Genomic DNA, 27,458 nt, shown 5'->3' with positions numbered 1-27,458 from the left:
GGTTACGTCAGACCAGGCGTGATTACGTCAGACCAGGTGTGGTCACGTCAGACCAGGTGTGACCACGTCAGACCAGGCGTGACCACGTCAGACCAGGCGTGGTGACGTCAGACCAGGCGTGGTCACGTCAGACCAGGTGTGACCACGTCAGACCAGGCGTGACCACGTCAGACCAGGCGTGACCACGTCAGACCAGGCGTGGTTACGTCAGACCAGGCGTGATTACGTCAGACCAGGCGTGGTGACGTCAGACCAGGTGTGACCACGTCAGACCAGGTGTGGTTACGTCAGACCAGGTGTGGTTACGTCAGACCAGGTGTGACCACGCCAGACCAGGTGTGGTCACGCCAGACCAGGTGTGACCACGCCAGACCAGGTGTGGTCACGCCAGACCAGGTGTGACCACGTCAGACCAGGTGTGACCACGTCAGACCAGGTGTGACCACGCCAGACCAGGTGTGAAAACAGAGGCTGAAGGAAAAGATCTTTTAATGTTCAGTGACCTGGAAACACAGCCAGCAGTCTCACCTGTTCTCGAGCCGACAGGTGAGTGTTGTCACATGAAAGATTGTTAACATTAAAAACGTGTTCAAATTCAAACTACAGTTGTTGATTTTTATTTATTATCACTTGTTTTTCTTCTGATGTTCAAAACGTTATATTTAGCAGTTTATGTTTGTAAAATGTTGGTCAACATCACATAAAGACAAAGTTTATATGGAACGCATTTAAACTGAGAATACAATAAAGAAAAGGTTCATATTCAGGATGTTAAGAACCCCTCACCCTGATGCCCTGATGCCATGTTCACGGTCTCTCCGGGGACTATTTGTGTTCATTCCCGTGAATCGGACGCGCCGGAGGGGGCGTGGCTTATCGCCCTGGAAGCCGGTCAACTGTCCGCCATCAACCGTGGAACAAATCACCTGTATTTCTGCTCAGTGTGTTGTGGAAGTCCCAGATATCACGAACTAAACGTCTGGGTTCATAACGGGAAACGTCGTGTCTGGTTCATAACATAGTCCGGAGGAGCTCCGTGGATTCTATCGAGCTCACTGTGTCTAGAGCCACGCGTGGGCTGTTTACAGCTGAACACAATATAAACTGATTTGGCTTTGATTTAACGGCAATAAACAGACACAATATTTCCAGAATAAATTCACATTTACAAATATTTTTACTTTATTCTCTAAATACTTTGACTTTATTTGTATAAATGTCAGATTTGAAGAACTCTCGTCATCATGAGACACTTTAATGTATCATTTGATTCACATCAGTAAAATATTATAATGAGATACATTTTACATCAACTTTTGAAAAGCTTTGAACTATTTGAATCCTTCTTTTATGAACTGAAGCTTCCAGGTGAGAACACCTTCCTCCTCCTCCTCCTCCTCCTCCTTCACTAGTTTCCTAGTGACGAAGACGTTGCCGATGTGACTTCCGGATTCACCTGGCAGGTAAACAACAGCCTCCCTTTTTACCGGATTTACCGGCCGATGGTCCGTGTTCACGTCAGAAGCCCCGCAGTGGAATGAGGCGCGAGGCGACGGACGCACTCTGAGTGAAACAGCTACTGAGTGAGTTCCTTCTTCACATCAAAGCCTTCAGCGGCCACGCGAACACTTCAGGTCGGTGACGCGCTGCGAGACACGAGACGTGACGTGGAGCTGATGTTCCTACAAGTCGTCTAATATGATATTAGTATTATTAATGTGTGTCTTCTGCTTTATTAATCACACTTCATCACCGATGATCAACTTCATCGTTCGGAGATTCATTCAAAACTCTGTTTATGATCGAAATGTTTCATGTTTCTTCATTAAAAAGAGTGAAACAATGAAGAAAGAAGACGGAAACCAAGTAGAGATGTCGCAAACATGTCTTCTTAGCAGTACGGCTGGTTAATAACTCATCTTGTAATTCTTCATACTATATATACTATATATACTTTATATACTATATATACTTTATATACTTTATATACTTTATATACTATATAACTTCATGTTTGTTGTTCAGCTGAAACCTGCTGGACATGAAATCATAACTTCTAAAGAATCAGGTGTGAGAGAGTTCTGGAGCATAATAATAAAACATGAATATAGAAACACACTTTAGTCTGAATTAGGAAATAAAATAAAAAATCCTGAAAACTGTTTTCAATCAAACAATAATATTGAAGCTTTTAGTTTAGAGAAATATGAGTTAAATAACCATTTTATTATTATTATTTGTATTTTTATAATTATTGTTATTATTATTGTTGTTGTTATTATAATTATAATAATTATTGTTATAAACATTGTTATTGTTATTATAATTGTTGTTGTTGTTGGATTCAGTTCGGATTGATTATATTAATGTAAAACTCAGTGTCACTAAACCAGATTATTTAATATAATCTCTTCTTTAATTCTCTGTTTACGTGTCGATGAAGAAATATTTAAATATTAAATTAAATATTTTTAAGAGTAAAAACATTTTGTTCTTCACCGAGTTCAGGAAGTGAAAGTTGTTAATAATAAATCTAACATAATGTTTGTATTCGTCTTTGAGACTCAGATGGGAGATCTCATGAAGACGCAGCTGGTGAGCGCCATCCAGCTGCAGGAGGTGGAGATGCAGGAGAAGCCTGCAGACAAGCAGCAGGGCAGCAAGAACCCAGACGATGGTGAGCGTCAAATCAATAATCAATAAACAGACGAGACATGAGTTCATGTTTCAGGGTGTCGCTCCTCCTCCGGCCGCCAGGGGGCAGCACAGAGCCACAAACACTCAGCCAATCAGACGCCTCCTCCCTTTACCAACCAATCACAGGACTCTACGTCATAACCAGGAAGTGAGGGAGGAGGAGGAGAGGAGGAGAGGAAGAGATGAAGACAGGAGGAGGAGAGGAAGAGAGGAGGAGGAGGAGGTGGAAGAGAGGAAGACAGGAGGAGGAGGAGGAGGAGGAGGAGATGAAGACGAAGACAGGAGGAGGAGAGGAGAGGAGGAGGAAGAGAGGAGGAGGAGGAGGAGAGGAAGAGAGGAGGAGGAGGAGAGGAGGAGGAGGAGGAGGAAGAGAGGAGGAGAGGAAGAGAGGAGGAGGAGGAGGAAGAGAGGAGGAGAGGTGTTGAAACAACCGATAAAGAGATTAAATTCAGTTTATGAATGAAAACATCTAAATACTTCAGTGATATATTATATTTATATTCATTTCATTCAAACAGTAGATAGTTTAGTGTGCTTTATAAATCAACATGATACATAATTAGATGTTATTTCAGTTTAAAGCAGCACTAGCGTAGATGTCGGCCATGTTGGGGGAACGTTGTTGTGTCTACCTGGAGGTAAGCCCCTCCCCCTCCTACAGGTGTGTCTGGTGGTGGTGATGAAGATGATGGTGGTGATGAAGATGATGATGGTTTCTCCACAGAAACGTTCTCAGTAGAAGAAGCCGTAGAAACGATCGGATTCGGTCGTTTTCACATCCTGCTGTTCGTCATCATGGGCAGCGCCAACGTGAGTTTATTATGAACAATAAATACAACAAACAAATATACATATAAATATATTTATATATTTATATACATATAAATATATATATATGTTTATATAAATATATATATATATATTTATATAAATATATATATATTTATATACATATAAATATATATATATGTTTATATAAATATATATATATATAAATATATATATATATATATATATATATATATATATATATATTTATATATATATATATTTATATAAATATATATATATAAATATATATATATATATGTGTGTGTGTGTGTGTCTCTCTGTGTGTGTGTGTGTGTGTGTGTGTCTCTGTGTGTGTGTCTCTCTGTGTGTGTGTGTGTGTGTGTGTGTGTGTGTGTGTGTCTGTCTGTGTGTGTGTGTGTGTGTGTCTCTGTGTGTGTGTGTGTGTGTCTCTGTGTGTCTGTGTGTGTGTGTGTGTGTGTCTGTCTGTGTGTGTGTGTGTGTGTGTCTCTGTGTGTGTGTGTGTGTGTCTCTGTGTGTCTGTGTGTGTGTGTGTAGATCGTGGAGGCCATGGAGATCATGCTGCTGGCTGTAGTGTCTCCAGAGATCAGGTGTGAGTGGCGTCTGGAGGACTGGCAGGTCGCTCTCGTCTCCACGGTGAGTCACATGTTATTATATCGATATATCCATCACTTCATCAGTACATCTGTACTGTAGTATAGCTGTAGTACTGTAGTACTGTAGTACTGACTGCAGTACTTTGTCTCAGATGGTGTTTCTTGGCTTCATGGTCTGTGGAGTGTTAAGTGGATACCTGGCTGACAGATACGGACGCTGGAAGGTCAGGAACATGTTTATCATCTCATATCCTCCACGTGATCTCATTCATTGTGTGTGTGTGTGTGTGTGTGTGTGTGTGTGTATAAATACATCTTTGTACTCAGGTGGTGTTTGGAGGGTTCGTGTGGAGCGCCTACTTCTCTCTGCTCACCTCGTTCGCTCCGTCCTACGGTTGGTTCATCTTCCTGCGCAGCATGGTGGGCTGTGGGGTCGCTGGAGTGTCTCAGGGGTCAGAACACACACACACACACACACACACACACACACACACACACACACACACACACACACACTCACAGACACACACTCACAGACACACACTCACCTCCTGGTTGTGGTTCCAGGTTTGTGTTGAAGACGGAGTTCATCCCGGCGAGGTACCGGGCCGTGCTGCTGCCTCTGGCCACCGTGAGTTCTTCTTGTCTTCACGTGGTTCAGAGGTCTGCTAGAGGCCTGAAACATGTTCACACCTTTGAGCTTCACTCAGGTGTTCTCAAACTCACCTGTCTGATGATGTCATGGGTTGAGATGTCCCAGCATGCTCTCTGTCTCTGTGGTTCAGATCTTCTGGATGTTGGGCTCCATGCTGATCATCGTACTGGGGATGCTGGTGGTTCCCACTCTGGGCTGGAGGTGGATGATCCGTCTCTCAGTCACTCCCAGTGTCATCCTCCTCTTCCTCTTCAAGGTGGGACGTCACACTCACCTGTCTGTCCTCACCTGTCTGTCCTCACCGGTCTGTCCTCACCTGTCTGTCCTCACCTGTCTGTCCTCACCTGTCTCCAGTTCATCCCTGAGTCGGCTCGTTATAACGTGTCAGCAGGAAACGTCTCAGCTGCTCTTGAGACTCTGCAGAGAATCGCTAAAATGAACCGAGCGTCTCTTCCTCCGGGACGACTGGCGGAGCCGATGGTGGTACGATCAGTTATTTATGTATTTATATTCATATATTTATTACATATATATTTACATATATATGTACATTGAGAGCTGAGCCGGTCTACGTTCCTGCCCTCACCCATGGTCAGGAACTCTGGGTCGTGACCGAAAGGACGAGGTCGCGGCTACAAGCGGCCGAACTGAGTTTCCTCCGTAGGGTGGGCGGGCTCAGCCTTAGAGAAAGGGGGAGGAGCTCAGCCTTAGAGAGAGGGGGAGGAGCTCAGCCTTAGAGAGAGGGGGAGGAGCTCAGCCTCAGAGAAAGGGGGAGGAGCTCAGCCTCAGAGAAAGGGGGAGGAGCTCAGCCTCAGAGATAGGGGGAGGAGCTCAGCCTTAGAGATAGGGGGAGGAGCTCAGCCTCAGAGAAAGGGGGAGGAGCTCAGCCTCAGAGATAGGGGGAGGAGCTCAGCCTCAGAGATAGGGGGAGGAGCTCAGCCTTAGAGATAGGGGGAGGAGCTCAGCCTCAGAGATAGGGGGAGGAGCTCAGCCTCAGAGAAAGGAGGAGGAGCTCAGCCTCAGAGATAGGGGGAGGAGCTCAGACTCAGAGATAGGGGGAGGAGCTCAGACTCAGAGAAAGGGGGAGGAGCTCAGACTCAGAGATAGGGGGAGGAGCTCAGCCTTAGAGAAAGGGGGAGGAGCTCAGCCTCAGAGATAGGGGGAGGAGCTCAGCCTTAGCGAAAGGGGGAGGAGCTCAGACATCAGGAGGGAACTCGGAGTCGAGCCGCTCCTCCTTCGTGTTGAAAGGAGTCAGCTGAGGTGGTTCAGCATCTCACCAGGATGCCTCCTGGACGCCTCCCACTGGAGGTTTACTGGGCAACTGGGAGGAGACCCCGGGGAAGACCCAGAACAGCTGGAGGGATTATATCTCCCAGCTGGCCTGGGAACGCCTCGGGACCCCCCAGAATGAGCTGGACCATGTTGCAGAGGTAAGTCTGGGTCAGCCTGCTGGGCCTGCTGCCACCGCGACCCGACCCGGATAAGAGGAGGAACATGGATGTATAATAGTATAGTACATAGTATTTAGTACAGTGTATACTATACTATATAGTATAATAGTATAGTATATAACTGAGTGATGAAGGTGAGTGAGTCTTCCTCTCGTTTGTGTCTCAGAAACAAAGAGGAAGTTGGAGGATTCTTCTGGGTTCCTCGTTCAGGACGACGTCTTTGCTGCTCTGGTTTTCATGGTAAACTTTATAGCAATAATATCTTAAAAAAGAATTACTTTAAAACAAGGAGGTTCCCTCGTGATGCCTTCAGGCTCCGTTCAGTAAAAAACGATCTTTTATTCTCATTATATCTTTTTATTCTTAAAACTGTGTCTGATCGACGCGTCTCTCGTCCGTCAGGTTCGTGGCGTCCTTCACGTACTACGGCTCGGTGCTCAGCAGCTCGGAGCTGCTGGAGAAAAACTTGTTGTGTTTGACGGATCCGGATCAAGACCATCTGGTGAAACACCAGAACCAGGACGGACTCTGTCACTGCATCCCCTTCCAGCTCAGAGACTACCAGACGCTGCTCATCAGCTGTCTGGGAGAGGTGGCCTGTGAGTCCTGAAGGGTTTGATGAGGTTTAACTCTGAGCTCATGAGTTCAGCTGGTAAATGTGTCTCTACTTTGTCTTCCAGTGGTCCCACTAAACATCTGTCTGCTGAACGTGTTGGGACGGAAGATGGTAATGTCTTTGCTGCAGCTCGGGGCGGCCATTATTTTCATGCTGCTCAACATCTGCACCACCATGTGAGAACCTTCTTCTCTTTCTGCTCTTACAGTTTCACTGGTTCCAGGTTCATAAGGACCTCCAGCCTAACTGGTTCCAGGTTTATAAGGACCTCCAGCCTAACTGGTTCCAGGTTCATAAGGACCTCCAGCCGAACTGGGTCCAGGTTTATAAGGACCTCCAGCCTAACTGGGTCCAGGTTTATAAGGACCTCCAGCCTAACTGGGTCCAGGTTTATAAGGACCTCCAGCCTAACTGGGTCCAGGTTCATAAGGACCTCCAGCCTAACTGGGTCCAGGTTTATGAAGACCTTCTGTCCCTGTTTTTCTCTCCAGGTTTGGGTTCACAGTGTTGCTGTTCCTGCTCCGGTCTCTGGTTTCCATGAACTTTAATGTGGTTTACATTTACACTGCTGAGGTATGTTTGTACTGTACTGGTTTTAGTGCTAACAGGTGTGTTTGAGTCTCAGGTGTTTATGGATCAGGTCTCAGGTAACAGGTGTGTTTGAGTCTCAGGTGTTTATGGATCAGGTCTCAGGTAACAGGTGTGTTTGTGTCTCAGGTGTTTATGGATCAGGTCTCAGGTAACAGGTGTGTTTGTGTCTCAGGTGTTTATGGATCAGGTCTCAGGTAACAGGTGTGTTTGTGTCTCAGGTGTTTATGGATCAGGTCTCAGGTAACAGGTGTGTTTGTGTCTCAGGTGTTTATGGATCAGGTCTCAGGTAACAGGTGTGTTTGTGTCTCAGGTGTATCCCACCGTGTCCCGGTCTTTGGGGATGGGCTTCTGTACGTCGTTCAGTCGGATCGGAGGAATGATCGCTCCGTTCATCGCTCAGGTGGGTTCAGCGTTCCTCCAGAGAACCGCTCAGGTGAGTTTTCAGGTGTTTCTGTCATCGAGGTCTGACCCTGTGTGTACTTCAGGTGCTGATGTCTCAGTCGGTGATTCTGGCTCTCAGTCCGTTCGCCGTGGCCTGTGTGATCTGCTCTCTGGGAAACTTCCTCCTGCCGATAGAAACCAGAGGACGAGCTCTGCTGGTGAGAAACTCGTCTCTGTTTCCACTTTCTACAAACTAGAGTTTTACTTTATTTTAACTTTATTTATCCGTTTGTTTTCAGCAAAGCTCCTGATGACGTCTCCAAAGAAAGTTACTGTTTTATCACTGTTACGTCTGTAATATAAAGATATTAAATATGTTCCTGAACTCACCTGTTTCTGTGCCTTTATTTCAAAGATTACTTTCAGTTTGCATTAAATTCATGGTTGAAGTATTTGGTTGAAAGCATCATAATTTCATATCTCCTTTTAAAGGTATTGTAGTAGTTATGTTGTTCATCAACAATAGAAGATGAAGATTCCAATGTTCAGCCTGAAGATGAGCTCTGCCTCCTGATCCTCCTTCATCTCATTAGCTCAAACACACTCAGATTACAGATTACTGTCTGACTTCAGGGGGGCGGAGTCTGCTGTCCACTAACTCCACCCCCTGACCTTAGACACAGTGTGTGTGTGTGTGTGTGTGTGTGTGTGTGTGTGTGTGTGTGTGTGTGTGATAAGTAGATTTCGACGTTGGCTGACAGCAGTTGCAGACGGACAGCAGCTCTCTGAGACGTAAGTAAACACATTTACATCTGAACATTATGTGTGTGTGTTGGTGTGTGAGTGTGTGTGAGTGTGTGTTGGTGTGTGAGTGTGTGTGAGTGTGTGTTGGTGTGTGTGTGTTTTCAGGGTCTTTAAACTGAGTGAAGAGAGTTTAAACAGTAATTTAATCTGAATCCTCAAACAGAAACAGGTGTTATTATTGAATTAAAGCAAACAGACAGATTAAAATGTGAAACGTTCCTTTAACTAATAATAACTAATAATCCAGATTATCGGTGTTCACAGGTGTGTTGTTAGCAGACAGGTGTCTCGTCTACAGTCTGTTGGTTCCTTCAGGTCTGATTTTACCGAATGTTCAGTTTTAATGAACAAATAATTATTCAAGAAATTTCGTTGGTCTATTATTATTATTTATAAACTCAGATGTGTGTGTGTGTGTGTGTGTGTGTGTGTGTGTGTGTGTGTGTGTGTGTGTGTGTGTGTGTGTGTGTGTGTGTGTGTGTGTGTGTGTTGGTGCTTGGTACAGATGGATCTGTTCTGTATGAAGCTCTTTGTTGCTCTTCACTCTGATTGTCTGCTCTGCACATGCCCCAACACACACACACACACACACACACACACACACACACACAGTCACTCAGACAGGTCATGTGACCTGAACACAATGACATCATTATGACTGTGTGATGTTTCTGTGTTGTTGATGTTTTCAGTATTTGAATTCTACGTGTTGTGTTTTAAATAAACAACGTGCCGGTTCTCTGTAAGACCCGGGTACTGCAACTGAATTCAGGTGTATACTTAGGTGTGTACGTACTTCTCCTTTATACGACTTCAAAACACCCAAAGAATCATAATCAAAGATAGTTAACGATCCTTTCATTCACAGTTTTATTGTCACTTCCTGTCCTCCGTATCTGTGACAGAGTGAGACCTCTTCTCAGACGTCACAAGGCGAGCTGGAGTCCGTCAGTGACATCATCAGCAGGTGACCGATGGTGACCTGCAGCCTCCAGGGGTCGCCATGGGAGACGAGTCGTACCCAGAATGCCGAGCTCAGGAGCTGTTCGACGAGTTTGTGTCGGCGTCGACCTGCAGGGCGGCGCTGTGGTCCTTCAGCCAGCTGTGTGAACATCTGCAGCTGGACCGGAGCGCCGCGGAGAGGCCGCTGTACCGACCAATTAAACGCCGCCTCAACTACTGGAGGGCCAACGCTCTGTGGGCCAAACTGGACCGGAGAGCCAACCAGCAGGAGTACCTGAAGGGGGACCGAGTCTGCAGCAACACCACCGTATGTTCTTTACGTACATATATCATGATATATAACAGCACCACGTCGCTCTCTGATTGGTCAGCTGTGTCTTCTCTCTCTCTGACTGGTCAGTGTGTGATCATCGGGGCGGGGCCCTGCGGCCTGAGGATGGCGGTGGAGCTGAGCTTCATGGGAACTCGGGTGGTGGTGCTGGAGAAGAGAGACTCCTTCTCCAGGAACAACGTGCTCCACCTGTGGCCCTTCACCATCCACGACCTGCGGGGCCTCGGGGCCAAAAAGTTCTACGGAAAATTCTGCGCCGGCTCCATCGATCACATCAGTGAGTCGATTGATCCCGTTGATTCCGACCGATCGGGACGAAACGGATCTTCCGATCAGCGCCACCTGTTTTCTGTCTTGCAGGTATCCGTCAGCTGCAGCTGGTCCTGCTAAAGGTCGCCTTACTGCTGGGGGTAGAAGTCCATGTCAACGTGGAGTTCAAGAACCTGGTGGAGCCGCCAGAAGACCAGCACCGACGCAGTGAGAGCTTCAGCTATTCAAATGAGAACGGTTGTTAGTAAAACAATGCTTATCTGTTTGTATACCTGTGCACCTGCTTACCTGTCTCGCTGCCTCACCTGTGCAGAGGTGGGCTGGAGGATGCAGGTGAGTCCAAAGTCTCACGCCGTCAATCAGCTGGAGTTTGACGTCATCATCGGAGCAGACGGACGCAGGAACACGCTCCCAGGTGAACCAATGAGAGTGTGAGAACACGTCCTACGGCAGCCAGCAGACAGAGAATATTTGATTTATGTCAATACTTTGTCAGGTTTCAGGCGTAAAGAGTTTCGAGGGAAGTTGGCCATCGCCATCACGGCTAACTTTAAGAACAGAAACACCTCGGCCGAGGCCAAAGTGGAGGAGATCAGCGGAGTCGCTTTCATCTTCAACCAGAGGTTCTTCCAGGAACTCCGACAGGAAACTGGTACGAAACATGAACCAGATCTGGTTTCATCTGTTTTAGTGATGTTGTTGTGAGACTGTTATTGTTGTTATATTTCAGGGATCGATCTGGAGAACATTGTTTACTACAAAGATGACACTCACTACTTTGTGATGACGGCAAAGAAACAGAGTCTGTTGGAGAAGAGAGTCATTAAACAGGTTAATCACACCTGGATACACAAGAAAAGACTCGGTACAGTCAAGGAGAGTAAAGTCTGAGACAATAAAAACATCTTCCTCCATCAGGACTTTGCAGACACCGAGCTGCTTCTGTCTCGGGCAAACGTGGACCAGAATGCATTGCAGGCGTACGCCCGCGAGGCCGCCGACTTCTCCACCAATCACCAGCTGCCGTCTCTGGACTTCGCCATGAATCACTACGGTCAGCCGGACGTCGCCATGTTCGACTTCACCTGCATGTACGCGTCGGAGAACGCCGCCGTGGTTCGCCAACGCCACGGACACCAGCTGCTGGTCACACTGGTGGGAGACAGTTTACTGGAGGTGAGACAGGTGTCATGCTCGATCAGTCGGTTATAAATATTAAATACATTTAACCGCATTGATCACATCGTTGATTTTGTCTGCAGCCGTTCTGGCCGATGGGAACAGGAATAGCTCGAGGGTTTCTAGCAGCCCTCGATTCAGCCTGGATGATCCAGAGGTGGTCTCAAGGAGAAGCTCCTCTGGAGATCCTGGCAGACAGGTACGTACTATAACACCTCTAACTATAGACCTGAACCAGCACTAACTATAGACCTGAACCAGCCCTAACTATAGACCTGAACCAGCCCTAACTATAGACCTGAACCAGCCCTAACTATAGACCTGAACCAGCCCTAACTATAGACCTGAACCAGCACTAACTATAGACCTGAACCAGCCCTAACTATAGACCTGAACCAGCACTAACTATAGACCTGAACCAGCCCTAACTATAGACCTGAACCAGCCCTAACTATAGACCTGAACCAGCACTAACTATAGACCTGAACCAGCCCTAACTATAGACCTGAACCAGCACTAACTATAGACCTGAACCAGCCCTAACTATAGACCTGAACCAGCCCTAACTATAGACCTGAACCAGCCCTAACTATAGACCTGAACCAGCCCTAACTATAGACCTGAACCAGCACTAACTATAGACCTGAACCAGCCCTAACTATAGACCTGAACCAGCCCTAACTATAGACCTGAACCAGCACTAACTATAGACCTGAACCAGCACTAGCTATGAACCTGAACCAGCCCTAACTATAGACCTGAACCAGCACTAACTATGAACCTGAACCAGCACTAACTATAGACCTGAACCAGCCCTAACTATAGACCTGAACCAGCCCTAACTATAGACCTGAACCAGCACTAACTATAGACCTGAACCAGCACTAACTATGAACCTGAACCAGCCCTAACTATAGACCTGAACCAGCCCTAACTATAGACCTGAACCAGCACTAACTATGAACCTGAACCAGCCCTAACTATAGACCTGAACCAGCACTAACTATAGACCTGAACCAGCACTAACTATAGACCTGAACCAGCCCTAACTATAGACCTGAACCAGCCCTAACTATAGACCTGAACCAGCACTAACTATAGACCTGAACCAGCACTAACTATAGACCTGAACCAGCACTAACTATGAACCTGAACCAGCCCTAACTATAGACCTGAACCAGCCCTAACTATAGACCTGAACCAGCCCTAACTATAGACCTGAACCAGTCCTAACTATGAACCTGAACCAGCCCTAACTATAAACCTGAACCAGTCCTAACTATGAACCTGAACCAGTCCTAACTATAAACCTGAACCAGCCCTAACTATAAACCTGAACCAGTCCTAACTATGAACCTGAACCAGTCCTAACTATAAACCTGAACCAGCCCTAACTATGAACCTGAACCAGCACTAACTATAAACCTGAACCAGTCCTAACTATGAACCTGAACCAGCCCTAACTATGAACCTGAACCAGCCCTAACTATGAACCTGAACCAGCACTAACTATAAACCTGAACCAGCCCTAACTATGAACCTGAACCAGCCCTAACTATGAACCTGAACCAGCACTAACTATAAACCTGAACCAGCACTAACTATAAACCTGAACCAGCACTAACTATAAACCTGAACCAGCCCTAACTATGAACCTGAACCAGCCCTAACTATAAACCTGAACCAGTCCTAACTATGAACCTGAACCAGCACTAACTATAAACCTGAACCAGCACTAACTATAAACCTGAACCAGCCCTAACTATGAACCTGAACCAGCACTAACTATAAACCTGAACCAGTCCTAACTATGAACCTGAACCAGCCCTAACTATGAACCTGAACCAGCCCTAACTATGAACCTGAACCAGCACTAACTATAAACCTGAACCAGCCCTAACTATGAACCTGAACCAGCCCTAACTATGAACCTGAACCAGCACTAACTATAAACCTGAACCAGCCCTAACTATGAACCTGAACCAGTCCTAACTATAAACCTGAACCAGCCCTAACTATAAACCTGAACCAGTCCTAACTATGAACCTGAACCAGTCCTAACTATAAACCTGAACCAGTCCTAACTATGAACCTGAACCAGCCCTAACTATGAACCTGAACCAGCCCTAACTATGAACCTGAACCAGTCCTAACTATAAACCTGAACCAGTCCTAACTATGAACCTTAACCAGCCCTAACTATGAACCTGAACCAGCCCTAACTATGAACCTGAACCAGTCCTAACTATGAACCTGAACCAGCCCTAACTATAGACCTGAACCAGCCCTAACTATGAACCTGAACCAGTCCTAACTATGAACCTGAACCAGCCCTAACTATAAACCTGAACCAGCCCTAACTATGAACCTGAACCAGCCCTAACTATGAACCTGAACCAGTCCTAACTATGAACCTGAACCAGCCCTAACTATAAACCTGAACCAGCCCTAACTATGAACCTGAACCAGCCCTAACTATGAACCTGAACCAGTCCTAACTATAAACCTGAACCAGTCCTAACTATGAACCTGAACCAGTCCTAACTATAAACCTGAACCAGCCCTAACTATGAACCTGAACCAGCACTAACTATAAACCTGAACCAGTCCTAACTATGAACCTGAACCAGTCCTAACTATGAACCTGAACCAGCCCTAACTATGAACCTGAACCAGCCCTAACTATGAACCTGAACCAGTCCTAACTATAAACCTGAACCAGTCCTAACTATGAACCTGAACCAGCCCTAACTATGAACCTGAACCAGTCCTAACTATAAACCTGAACCAGCCCTAACTATGAACCTGAACCAGCACTAACTATAAACCTGAACCAGTCCTAACTATGAACCTGAACCAGTCCTAACTATAAACCTGAACCAGTCCTAACTATGAACCTGAACCAGCCCTAACTATGAACCTGAACCAGTCCTAACTATGAACCTGAACCAGTCCTAACTATAAACCTGAACCAGTCCTAACTATAAACCTGAACCAGCCCTAACTATGAACCTGAACCAGCCCTAACTATGAACCTGAACCAGCACTAACTATAGACCTGAACCAGCACTAACTATAAACCTGAACCAGCACTAAGTATAAACGTTATCTCCTGTCCGTCTCTCAGAGAGAGTCTGTACCGTGTCCTCCCTCAGACGACTCAGGAGAATCTTCAGAAGAACATCAGTCTGTTTACAGTCGACCCGACAACAAGATACCTGAACATCAACCTGATGCTCATCACACCTGCTCAGGTAAGCACACACACACACACACACACACACACACACACACACACACACACACACACACACACACACACACACACACACACACACACACAGGTACATAACATGTAAGTATTTGAAATGCGTCTAAAGCAACAAACAAACGTTTCTGTCTTTCAGGTGAGACATCTGGTGGATACAGGTGAGAAGGCGGGACTAAACACAGACTGTGGTGACATCATCCGCCTGCCGTCTCCCAGATTCCTTAAACAGAGTGAGTTCCTACTTTGTTATCAATAAGATTGATTATTATACTGTGAATGAGCTGTGATGTGATTGGTCGCCTGTCTCCTCCTCTCTGATAGGTTCTCTCTCTCAGTCCAATAAGCTGCTGACTTGGTGTCAGGAGCAGACTCGTGGTTACCGTGGCGTTGCTGTTAATGACCTGACTACTTCCTGGAAGAATGGCCTCGCTCTCTGTGCCCTGATTCACCGATACCGACCTGATCTCATGTAACAATAATCAACATTAGCAATATTATTATTACGTCATAATGATACCGACCTGATTTCATTACCTCCTGTCTGTCTTCCTGTCTGTCCTCAGAGACTTTGCCTCTCTGAACGTGTCCTCGGTGGAGGACAACACACGTCTGAGCTTCGATGTGGCTGAACGTCACTTTGGGATTTCTCCTCTGATGACGGTGGATGAGATGAATTCTGTAGCAGAGCCGGACTCTCTGTCCATGGTGATGTACCTGAGTCAGTTCTACCAGCTGTTAAAGGACAAGCTGCCCCCTGCTGGTGAGATCTATGATCAATATTATCATTATTAATATCATATTAATGTACCTGAGTCAGCTGTTTAAGGACCAATAAACGAATAAAAAGTTTCTAAAACAAAAGGTATTTTAAAGAAAAAACCTCATATGTAGAAACATACTTTACAAAAAAGAGAAAATGTAGTTAAACTACGAAAAAAAGACAGTAATGCAAGTAAAAAATCCTATAAATGAATACTTTTTCTCTATTAATAAGACTCCTGAAGGTGTGACTTCCTGTTTCAGGTGGTCTGAATCACAGCGCTGACCTCAGATCAGCCCTCATCACTCCGGCCTCGCTGCTCAGCAGACTGGGTCTCAGTCCGTCCAGGAAGAGGAACCCAAAGGTCCCCGCAGAGTCTCAGAGAGACGCTCTGGGCAAAAGGAGGAAGACCAGTGGAGACGGTCGAGAGCTCCAGGAGGTCACTTTAGTCTCTGAATCACATTTCAATGTTTCTACTCAAGTTTGTTCTTGTTTTTAATGAAGTCTCCATGTTCCCAGTCATGTGGCCTGAACGCCGATGACGTCATCCAGGTGTGCGACGAGGCCTTTGTGGGCGGGGCCAGTCTCTCCAGGGTGCGTCTGATGGCCAATCAGCTGCAGGCAAAGCTGGACGAGAGGAGTTCTTCTTCTTCTTCTTCTTGTGACGTGGCTGCGTTACGTCGACGGGTGAGACACGAGCGGTCCTCCAGAGAGGCTTTAATGTTCTACATTCATGTTCATCATTATCATCATTATTATTATTATATGGATGTTGATATTAATATGAATAATGAACTCATTAATCAATAATAAGTCTGTATGTGACTCTGTGATTGGACCAGCAGGGGGAGCTCCCCCCCCACCCTCAGTCTGAAGACCATCAGCCGGCTGAATCTCCGGGTCAGACGTCATCATGGAGACCGGTAAAGACTGTTAGTCAGTAGAGACCAGCAGAGACCAGTAGAGACCAGCAGAGACCAGCAGAGACCAGCAGAGACCAGCATAGACCAGCAGAGACCAGCAGAGACCAGCAGAGACCAGCAGAGACCAGTAGAGACCAGCATAGACCAGCATAGACCAGCATAGACCAGCAGAGACCAGCATAGACCAGTAGAGACCAGCATAGACCAGCATAGACCAGCATAGACCAGCATAGACCAGCAGAGACCAGCAGAGACCAGCATAGACCAGCAGAGACCAGCATAGACCAGCATAGACCAGCAGAGACCAGCAGAGACCAGCATAGACCAGCATAGACCAGCAGAGACCAGCATAGACCAGTAGAGACCAGCATAGACCAGCATAGACCAGTAGAGACCAGCATAGACCAGCATAGACCAGCAGAGACCAGCATAGACCAGCAGAGACCAGTAGAGACCAGTAGAGACTGCATACTAACGTATTGTATACTAAAGTATTACATACTAGCATACTGCATACTAATGTAATGCATACTAAAGTATCACATACTAACATTCAGGACCAGAGACCTGAGTCCACATCAGAACTCACACTGTTGTGTTTTGGAGTCTTTTACATGCGGTTAAGAAACACAACTTTCACAAAACCCACAAATGAAATGGTTAACGGCTGATTCTCCACTTTTAGATCTAGTATGTGCTTGTTACGCTCACTTGGTCCTAGTTCCTCGGTCTCCGTTTACGACTCGTGAACTTTAAATATTTAATACTCGTTATCATATTTTTATTCAACAGTTTAACCATAAAACATGTTTCATTTCTTAGAGTGTAGAAGTACCAGTCAGTAGTAATACTACAGCAGCTTTAAGAGTTGTACTACTCGAGTATGTAAGTACTGAGTAACTGTCTTCCTCTCTGTCTCCTTCAGAGGAAACGGACTCTTCAACAGGAACAGATGAGTTTTCGATTCAAAGAGAAGATCAAGTCTCAGTCCGAGGAGCAGGTACGGTGCTGCAGGGCATTCTGGGTATCTGAGGTGTTCATGTGAGGCGTCAGCATTAATGTGGACTGTCTCTTTAAGAAGCTCAGATCAGATTGAACTAAGGAGTCAGCGGTTGTTGTTTTGTCCTCCGGCTCAGTCTAATTCCTGAAGCTCTTCAGGGCAGAGCGGTCCATGTGATCAATGAGAGGATCAATAACAAACAGCCTCCACATGAAGCACATGAATAGTTCCTATTGACTTCAGATCAGCCTGCAGACTCTCAGCAGACGGACTCCCCCTCCATCTGCTGACTGCAACAAACTTCATTTCATCCTTTATCTGGTTCTTCTGACACCACAATCATGTATTGATCGTGTTGATCGTATTGATCATATTGATCATTGATCGTGTTGATCGTATTGATCGTATTGATCGTATTGATCATTGATCGTATTGATCGTGTTGATCGTATTGATCGTGTTGATCGTATTGATCGTGTTGATCGTATTGATCGTATTGATCGTATTGATCGTGTTGATCGTATTGATCGTATTGATCGTGTTGATCGTATTGATCGTGTTGATCGTATTGATCGTGTTGATCGTATTGATCGTATAGATCGTGTTGATCGTATTGATCATTGATCGTATTGATCGTGTTGATCGTATTGATCGTGTTGATCGTATTGATCGTATTGATCGTATTGATCGTATTGATCATTGATCGTATTGATCGTGTTGATCGTATTGATCGTGTTGATCGTATTGATCGTATAGATCGTGTTGATCGTGTTGATCGTATTGATCATTGATCGTATTGATCATTGATCGTATAGATCGTGTTGATCGTATTGATCGTATTGATCATTGATCGTATAGATCGTGTTGATCGTATAGATCGTGTTGATCGTATTGATCGTATTGATCGTATTGATCATTGATCGTATTGATCGTATAGATCGTGTTGATCGTATAGATCGTGTTGATCGTATTGATCGTATTGATCGTATTGATCGTATAGATCGTGTTGATCGTATATATCGTGTTGATCGTATTGATCGTATTGATCATTGATCGTATTGATCGTATAGATCGTGTTGATCGTATATATCGTGTTGATCGTATTGATCGTATTGATCATTGATCGTATTGATCGTATTGATCGTATTGATCGTATTGATCGTATAGATCGTGTTGATCGTATTGCTCGTATTGATCGTATAGATCGTGTTGATCGTATAGATCGTATTGATCATTGATCGTATTGATCATTGATCGTATTGATCGTATAGATCGTGTTGATCGTATAGATAGTGTTGACCGTATAGATCGTATTGATCATTGATCGTATTGATCATTGATCGTATTGATCGTATTGCTCGTATTGATCGTATAGATTGTGTTGATCGTATAGATCGTATTGATCATTGATCGTATTGATCATTGATCGTATTGATCGTATAGATCGTATTGATCGTATTGATCGTATTGATCGTATAGATCGTGTTGATCGTATTGATCGTGTTGATCGTGTTGCTCGTATTGATCGTATTGATAGTATTGATCGTGTTGATCGTGTTGATCGTATTGATCGTTGATCGTATTGATCGACTGTGTTGATCGTGTTGATCATGTTGATGTTATTGATACTCACTGATCAGATCAGTTCATGTGAAATATCCAAATACCTGAAGACGTCTCACTACTCCTCGTTTACCAGGAAGATTTAGGAGCTTTGAACTGTGTTGAATCTGTCTGTCTGTCTGTCTGACCCGTACCTGTCTGTCTGACCCGTACCTGTCTGTCTGACCCGTACCTGTCTGTCTGACCCGTACCTGTCTGTCTGACCCGTACCTGTCTGTCTGACCCGTACCTGTCTGTCTGACCCGTACCTGTCTGTCTCCAGTCCTCAGGCTGCAGTGACGTGTGCTTCTTCTGTCAGAAGAGAGTTTATCTGATGGAGCGTTTGAGTGCAGAGAGTTTGTTCTTCCATCGCAGCTGTTTCCAGTGTTCCCAGTGCAGCGACACACTGAGACTGGCCGCTTACGCCTTCGACCAGCACAACCGTGAGTCACTAAAGCTGCTAAAACCTGTTCACTTAATTTAATGTGTGATTATTATCCTGAAAGAAATCTGGTTCACAGTCGGACGTTAAACATAAGAACAACAGACCCAAATGAAAACGGGATTATTATCAATGGCGACTTTATTCTCAACACCAGATGTACATTCTGGAAGCTTTGCTGTGATTTGAATCCCAATATTCTTTTTCTGTCACATGACCGTCACAGTTGAACCCTTTCTTCACATGCTCAGTTATTATCCTCATATCTGTATCTTATGTCTCTTATAGCCCGAGGGTCATGAACATAGGTCTGTTCATACATACGGTCCACATAATGTGGACCGTATGTATGAACAGACCTATGTTCATACAGTCCACATAAAGCCTCTTTATGTACACGACTCTGTTCAACTACATCTTGAACTTCAGACCTCTGATTGAAGAATTACAACTCCCACTTCTGTCTTTAATGTTTCTTCTATGTTCAAATTAATTTTGTGTTCCACAAGGTTCAGCGCCCTCAGCTCCTCTGATTACATTCAATTATTTACCTGAGAGATGAAAACATGTTGGCAGAATTATTTATGTAACAGTAGAAACTCTTCAGAGATGTTAACTAGATCATGTTAACTAGATCACGTTAACTAGATAATGTTAACTAGATCATGTTAACTGGATAATATTAACTGGTTCATGTTAACTGGATCATGTTAACTAGATCATATTAACTAGATCATGCTAACTGGATCATGTTAACTAGATCACGTTAACTAGATCATGTTAACTGGATCATGTTAACTAGATCACGTTAACTGAATAATGTTAACTGGATAATGTTAACTGGATCATGTTAACTGGATCATGTTAACTGGATCATGTTAACTGGATCATGTTAACTGGATAATGTTAACTAGATCATGTTAACTGGATCATGTTAACTAGATCATGTTAACTGGATCATGTTAACTAGATCATGTTAACTGGATCATGTTAACTGGATAATGTTAACTAGATCATGTTAACTGGATCATGTTAACTGGATCATGTTAACTAGATCACGTTAACTGGATCATGTTAACTAGATCATGTTAACTGGATCATGTTAACTGGATAATGTTAACTAGATCATGTTAACTGGATCATGTTAACTGGATCATGTTAACTAGATCATGTTAACTGGATCATGTTAACTGGATCATGTTAACTAGATCACGTTAACTGGATAACGTTAACTGGATAATGTTAACTGGATAATGTTAACTGGATCATGTTAACTGGATAATGTTAACTGGATCATGTTAACTGGATAATGTTAACTGGATCATGTTAACTAGATCATGTTAACTGGATTATGTTAACTAGATCATGTTAACTGGATCATGTTAACTAGATCATGTTAACTGGATCATGTTAACTGGATCATGTTAACTAGATCATGTTAACTGGATCATGTTAACTGGATCATGTTAATTGGATCATGTTAACTGGATCATGTTAACTAGATCATGTTAACTGGATCATGTTAACTAGATCATGTTAACTAGATCATGTTAACTGGATCATGTTAACTAGATCATGTTAACTAGATCATGTTAACTTTTATAATGTTAACTAGATCATGTTAACTAGATCATGTTAACTTTTATAATGTTAACTAGATCATGTTAACTAGATCATGTTAACTTTTATAATGTTAACTAGATCATGTTAACAGATCATGTTAACTTTTATAATGTTATGTAGATAATATTAACTGGATAACAGAATCAACAAAACTGTTTCAACGTTGTTTTCAATAAAGTAGATCTTCAGCGTTATTCTAAATATTGAGTTATTATCAGTGAATCACATGTTTATGATGACAGCTGTTGGACGGCAGAACCTGGATCATCAGGGTGATTTCACACTGATCTGCTGTTCACCACAGTTCACTGATTAACTGTGTGTGTGTGTGTGTGTGTGTGTGTGTGTGTGTGTGTGTGTGTGTGTGTGTGTGTGTGTGTGTGTGTGTGTGTGTGTGTTGGTGGGGTGGAGGGTTAATGGTATGCCTCCAGGAAATGAATGCAAGTCAATGTACTCCCCTCTAACGTGATGAAAACGAGACACTGTGTGTGTGTGTGTGTGTGTGTGTGTGTGTTATACACACTATATACACAATAGTTTGACTTGTTTGTTTGCTGAACTCTCTCAGCAGCCAATCAAAGTGGAGTAGTCACATGACCAGAGTTATTTGAAGTGTGAGGCGGGAGTCGGTTTGACTTTTGGTATAAAAACAGGATGAAGTTTAAGCGTTCACACATCTGTCCTGATGTTTCTTCTTCTGCTGTCTCAGGGAGGTTTTACTGTCTTCAGCACTACGACTCTCGTCTGAGGAACAAACCGACTTCACACCGAGCGTCCATCGTAAGAAAACCTTCTGTCCAATAAAGGTTCAGAGGCTCAAAATATTAGAATGAGAGCATGTAAAGAAATGTAAAAACTCAGAGTGTTTGTTTTCTCCACAGGCGTCTCTGGGTTCAGAGTCTCTGATCTCTGCCGGCGGTCGTCGCTCCTCAGGTGAGCTCGGATCACCTGCGTTCTCCTTTCAGTCTTTCATACCTGTTCACACCTGAGCGCGCTCCTTAAACTGGAATCACTTGTGGTGCTTTAGTGTGTGTGTGTTTCTGTGTGTGTCTGTGTGTGTGCGTGGCCGTGCTGGTGTGTTGGCAGTGGTTTCTGTGATGGTGGCGACGATGCCGGAGAGGATCGAGCTGGAAAACTACCGCCGGAGCTCAACGAAGATGGAGACGGAGGAGCTGCTGGAGGAGCCCGAGGAACCTGAGGAGTCCGAGGAGGTCTCTGAGGAGACCCTGAACCGGTTCAACCTCGGCATGGACGAGAAAGACCACCACAGATCCAGGTCTGAGTCTGCTCTGTGGGGCCGTTCTTGTAGCAAAAACTATTTCTCAAATGTGTGTGTGTGTGGAGAGACACAAGCAAAATAGTTTTTAACAACAATAGCCCCATGCTTCTCTGTATGGAAGGTCATTAACGCCAAGAGAAGATAGAAAATAGATGAACTGTAAAAGATAATAGATACTCAAGAGAAGAGAGCGTGTAGAGGCAAGTCACAAAATACGACTTTTTATGCAGAAATTCTGACTTTTAAGATTAAAGGTATTATATGTATGGAATGATGCAAAAATAATCCCTCTCACTCATCGCTTATCAAATTTAAGGACAGTCCACAACTATGAGCAGTTGTCCTGAGTCCTGAGTCCTGAGTCCTGAGTCCTGAGTCCTGAGTCCTGAATCCTGAATCCTGAAAATGAGTTTTGATGGTTTCTACCTGAATAAGACATTTAATAGGTCTGCTGATCGTCTGTAGACAACATCAACATAAAATCGTTACAATATACTAAATAAAATAAGTTCAAGTCAGGATTATAACTTTAAAATGTTACCTTATGAGTTTTAGATATAAACATCTTTTAAATAAAGCTCATGATTAAATCAAAAGAGTGACTTTTTAAGTTAAAAAGAAGTCTTTTTTATTTTTATGTGAAGTTGATGACCTTTCCAGAGCTGAAACTTCACCAGGATTATGATTTATTCTCCAGAAGTATGATTTATTCATTATAAATGTATTAATAATATTTATTTAATTTAGTAGTATTGATCTTCCATACCTCTCGTCTCCTCCCTCCTCCCTCCTCCCTCCTCCCTCCTCAACAGTCTCTTGTGTTTGTCTGCTTCAGTTCAGAGTCAGAGATGGAGGAAGAGGAGGAAGGCCGGGGTCATCATCATCGTGTGACTTCAGAAGAGGCCAAAGCTTCATGGAGGGAAACTCTGCAGCAGCACCTCCACCTGAGAGACGAGGAGGAGGAGGAGGATGAAGAGGAGGAGGAGGAAGAGGAGGAGATGGAGTCCAGTGACGGTGAGTCTCAGGGCGTTTTTCTGTTTCCTGTCGGGTCTGTAGTTTGAATCTCTGCATGTTGTGTGTTGTAATGTTGTGTTGTTGTTCTGTGATGTTGTTGTTGTTGTGTTGTGATGATGTTGTTGTGATGTTGTTGTTGTTGTTATGTTGTTGTTGTTGTGATGTTGCTGTTGTGTTGTTGTTGTTGTTGTTGTTGTTGTGATGTTGTTGTTGTGTTGTGATGTTGCTGTTGTTGTTGTGTTGTTGTTGTTGTTGTTGTGATGTTGTTGTTGTGTTGTGATGTTGCTGTTGTTGTTGTGTTGTTGTTGTTGTTGTGATGTTGTTGTTGTGTTGTGATGTTGCTGTTGTTGTTGTGTTGTTGTTGTTGTTGTTGTGATGATGTTGTTGTTGTGATGTTGTTGTTGTGTTGTTGTTGTTGTGATGTTGTTGTTGTGTTGTGATGTTGCTGTTGTTGTATTGTAATGTTGTTGTTGTTGTTGTGTTGTTGTTATGTTGTTGTTGTGTTGTGATGTTGTTGTTGTGTTGTGATGTTGTTGTTGTTGTATTGTAATGTTGTTGTTGTGATGTTGTTATGTTGTTGTTGTGATGTTGTGTTGTTGTTGTTGTGTTGTGATGCTGTTGTTATGTTGTTGTTGTGTTGTGATGTTGTTGTTGTGTTGTGATGTTGTTGTTGTATTGTAATGTTGTTGTTGTCCTCCTGCTGGTAGAGGGGGAGTACAGTCCTTTGGAGATGGAGCGACGTTCAGGCCTGTGGCTCCTGTTAGAGGAGGAGACAGGTAGAGAAACCAGACGACATAAAAACATCAAATCTAGATCAACTTCACTCTTCTGACACACAGCATGAAGCTCTGTGTGATCAATATACACATTTATATATATATATATATATATATATATATATATATATATTAGTGCTGGGCAAGTTAACGCCTTATTATCGCGTTAACTCATTCATTCATTTACGCCAACAATTATTTTATCACGTGTTAACGCAGTTTCTTTTATTTATTATTAATAATAATAATAATAATAAATAATAATTCTCATAGACACCTCACATTAAAATCATCATAGAAAAGAAAGCTATACACTAATAATATCGGTCACACGTTAAAAGCAGTTGTGGAGAGGTGGGTTTGATTCCTACGTTCCCCTGGGTCCTAAGTCCCTCCATGTACAGCTTCTTATCACCTCTATGTACCAACGTACATTTATAACAAACACCACACATGTTACGCTAATCAGCGTAGCATAGTGTCTGACCAACATACCAACAAAAGCAAAAAATAAATGATTCATTTAAATTATTGTTGTAGAGTTTTTAAAGTGTTTAGTTTGTAATATGTATAATAATCATATCATTTAGTTATCACTACTGAGAAACAAACATTAAAACATGACGTAGATAGGTTTCAGGTTTCAAGATGTAGATTTAAATTCATCTCTGACACACATGAAAATAAAGTTGTGAACACTGAATATCTATTATTAGAATCATTATAACTGTGTTATAACTGCTGCTGTGTGAAGAGAATCCTGCTGTTAACAAGAACCTGATGAGTTTAAAGTGTTTAAACCAAATGTTGTTGACCTTTAGTTCATAGAGCAGCACTTTAACATAGAAGTAAACAATACACTACTTTTGAATTCATTATTGAACTTTGCGCATAACAATGAGATTAATCGCGATTAAAAATTGTAATAGTTGCTCAGCACTAATATATATATATATATATATACTGTGTACTTTAGAGTGTGTACTGATGTCTTTCCTCCCTGTCTCCCTCTCAGAGGAGTTTTCTCCACTCGTCTCAGCAGCAGGAAGTGACATCACACACTGTGACACACCTGCCTCTCTCCCGCCGTCTCGCATCACCTCCTTCACATCTCCGTCCGACACTTTGCCCACCGCCAACACGCCTTCCATCGCCTCTTTCGTCACCACGTCTGACTCCGCCCACGATGACGAGGAGGGCGACAGAGCTCCGCCCACATGGCGCACACCTATCGTCGTCACGGAGACAGCTGTTCAGAGGCATCCTGCTGGAGGGGGGGGCTCGTTTGATGACATCAGCACTAAGCTGAAGAAGCCCCTCCTCCTACATGGTAGAGAGGCGGGGCCAGATGGTGAACGGGCGGCTCCACCCCCTAGAAAGGTGGAAGGGGGAGGGGCAACAACCTTGTGGAGGTCTGTCTTTTCAGGAAACAGGAAGGAGAAGAAGAAGAAGAAGAGCAGAACTTTACCTCCTGGTGCGGAGAGGGACGCAGCCAATCAAAGGGGAGCTACAGGTAATGACTTCATCAAAAAACACAGTGAGGTCACAGTGATGAGGTCATACAGTAACTTTACTTCCTGTATTGCTGTCTTCAGATGAGAGAGGAGGCCTGACGGAAGAGTCCGATCTGGACTCGTCTGCTCTGCTGCAGAGATGTTCACTGAAACCAGGAAACAACGTAAGACTCAAACACACCTACGTCAACGACATCATCATTACATCACATTGACACATAAAATGATTTGTAACTATAAACCTGAGCCAGCCCTAACTATAAACCTGAACCAGCCCTAACTATAAACCTGAACCAGCCCTAACTATAAACCTGAACCAGCCCTAACTATAAACCTGAGCCAGCCCTAACTATGAACCTGAACCAGGCCTAACTATAAACCTGAGCCAGCCCTAACTATGAACCTGAACCAGTCCTAACTATAAACCTGAACCAGTCCTAACTATAAACCTGAACCAGTCCTAACTATAGACCTGAACCAGCCCTAACTATAAACCTGAACCAGTCCTAACTATAGACCTGAACCAGCCCTAACTATGAACCTGAACCAGCCCTAACTATGAACCTGAACCAGCCCTAACTATAAACCTGAACCAGTCCTAACTATAAACCTGAACCAGTCCTAACTATAGACCTGAACCAGCCCTAACTATAGACCTGAACCAGGCCTAACTATAGACCTGAACCAGCCCTAACTATAAACCTGAACCAGCCCTAACTATAAACCTGAGCCAGCCCTAACTATAAACCTGAACCAGCCCTAACTATGAACCTGAACCAGGCCTAACTATAGACCTGAACCAGCCCTAACTATAAACCTGAACCAGGCCTAACTATAGACCTGAACCAGCCCTAACTATAAACCTGAGCCAGCCCTAACTATGAACCTGAGCCAGCCCTAACTATAAACCTGAGCCAGCCCTAACTATAAACCTGAACCAGCCCTAACTATAAACCTGAACCAGCCCTAACTATGAACCTGAGTCAGCCCTAACTATAAACCTGAGCCAGCCCTAACTATAAACCTGAACCAGTCCTAACTATGAACCTGAACCAGCCCTAACTATAAACCTGAGCCAGCCCTAACTATAAACCTGAACCAGCCCTAACTATAAACCTGAACCAGCCCTAACTATGAACCTGAGTCAGCCCTAACTATAGACCTGAACCAGCCCTAACTATGAACCTGAGTCAGCCCTAACCATAGACCTGAACCAGTCCTAACTATGAACCTGAGCCAGCCCTAACTATAAACCTGAACCAGTCCTAACTATGAACCTGAACCAGCCCTAACTATAAACCTGAACCAGCCCTAACTATAAGAGTTATCAAAGTTGAAAGTCTTAATTGTGGTGAGTGTGTCTGCTCCCCGGACTGAAACTGTAAGCTGGTTCCACAGAAGAGGAGCTGGATAGTTGAAGGCTCTCTTTCCAGTTCTGCTTTTGGATACTAGGAACCACACGTAACCCTGAATTTAGGGGGCGCAGCTCTCTAGTGGGGTAATAGGGTACTACGAGCTCTTTGAGATATGATCCACCAAGATCCACTTGAATCTTTGTGCTGAGTTATGGGATCAGACTAATACCTGGATTCAATCACCCCCTTAGAGGTCCTCCAGTTAAACTGTTCTTGTTCTGATGTTTGTAGCTTCGGTTGGATTTGTCTGAGCTCACGTCTGAAATCCAGAGGGTTACAATAAAAGAGGAGGAGGACCAGGAGGTATCAGCTGTGTTTAGTAGTGTCATCAGTGATTTAGGTTGTTGGTAGTTTGAGTTCTGTGCTTTAGAGTTTTATTTTAGCCAAATAGAGATTAGAGTTGATGAGGACGTGTTCCAACCATCTTGATGTTTGACTTGTCCGGACTGCTAAGAGACTTGTCCTGACTTGAACTTTTCTACAATGACTTGAGATT

General features: G+C 43.9%; 2 protein-coding genes across 5 annotated transcripts in view; both read left to right on the top strand.

Moving 5' to 3' along the window:
• Positions 1-1,431: 1,431 nt before the first annotated feature.
• svopl (SVOP-like) lies at positions 1,432-8,182 on the top strand. Of its 4 annotated transcripts, none has more exons than XM_079183802.1 (16): positions 1,432-1,583; positions 2,563-2,677; positions 3,422-3,507; positions 4,045-4,143; positions 4,256-4,327; positions 4,431-4,555; positions 4,671-4,734; positions 4,889-5,014; positions 5,113-5,241; positions 6,376-6,449; positions 6,612-6,808; positions 6,890-7,001; positions 7,317-7,398; positions 7,727-7,816; positions 7,902-8,015; positions 8,097-8,182. In XM_079183802.1, the coding sequence occupies exons 2-16, from the start codon at positions 2,569-2,571 to the stop codon at positions 8,106-8,108; spliced, it is 1,491 nt and encodes a 496-aa protein (XP_079039928.1). In that variant the 5' UTR covers positions 1,432-1,583; positions 2,563-2,568; the 3' UTR covers positions 8,109-8,182. The 4 variants fall into 4 exon arrangements, with proteins under 4 accessions (XP_079039928.1, XP_079039925.1, XP_079039927.1 ...); XM_079183799.1 differs by having other exon boundaries at positions 3,359-3,507; XM_079183801.1 differs by having other exon boundaries at positions 1,436-1,634; positions 2,569-2,677; positions 3,359-3,507.
• Positions 8,183-9,604: 1,422 nt separating this feature from the next.
• LOC306713938 (protein-methionine sulfoxide oxidase mical3a-like) overlaps positions 9,605-27,458 on the top strand; it is a gene marked incomplete at its 5' end in the record, with an annotated part of 19,216 nt that continues 1,362 nt past the window's right edge. Inside the window, 24 exons of the mRNA XM_079183792.1 lie at positions 9,605-9,871; positions 9,965-10,172; positions 10,256-10,372; positions 10,479-10,580; positions 10,662-10,817; positions 10,896-10,996; positions 11,084-11,341; positions 11,428-11,543; positions 14,472-14,598; positions 14,752-14,845; positions 14,937-15,084; positions 15,179-15,375; positions 15,639-15,814; positions 15,895-16,062; positions 16,218-16,298; positions 17,224-17,298; positions 19,183-19,342; positions 21,674-21,744; positions 21,846-21,897; positions 22,051-22,240; positions 23,079-23,257; positions 23,965-24,033; positions 25,049-25,546; positions 25,629-25,711. Coding sequence (XP_079039918.1) covers positions 9,605-9,871; positions 9,965-10,172; positions 10,256-10,372; positions 10,479-10,580; positions 10,662-10,817; positions 10,896-10,996; positions 11,084-11,341; positions 11,428-11,543; positions 14,472-14,598; positions 14,752-14,845; positions 14,937-15,084; positions 15,179-15,375; positions 15,639-15,814; positions 15,895-16,062; positions 16,218-16,298; positions 17,224-17,298; positions 19,183-19,342; positions 21,674-21,744; positions 21,846-21,897; positions 22,051-22,240; positions 23,079-23,257; positions 23,965-24,033; positions 25,049-25,546; positions 25,629-25,711 — 3,693 coding nt within the window. The remainder of the gene's footprint in view (positions 9,872-9,964; positions 10,173-10,255; positions 10,373-10,478; positions 10,581-10,661; positions 10,818-10,895; positions 10,997-11,083; positions 11,342-11,427; positions 11,544-14,471; positions 14,599-14,751; positions 14,846-14,936; positions 15,085-15,178; positions 15,376-15,638; positions 15,815-15,894; positions 16,063-16,217; positions 16,299-17,223; positions 17,299-19,182; positions 19,343-21,673; positions 21,745-21,845; positions 21,898-22,050; positions 22,241-23,078; positions 23,258-23,964; positions 24,034-25,048; positions 25,547-25,628; positions 25,712-27,458) is intronic.

Source organism: Pholis gunnellus (genome assembly GCF_910591455.1).
Source record: "Pholis gunnellus genome assembly, chromosome: 22".
Taxonomy (NCBI): domain Eukaryota; kingdom Metazoa; phylum Chordata; class Actinopteri; order Perciformes; family Pholidae; genus Pholis; species Pholis gunnellus.
The sequence above is the reverse complement of the archived record's forward strand: the minus strand, read 5'-3'. Positions and strand labels throughout refer to the sequence as shown.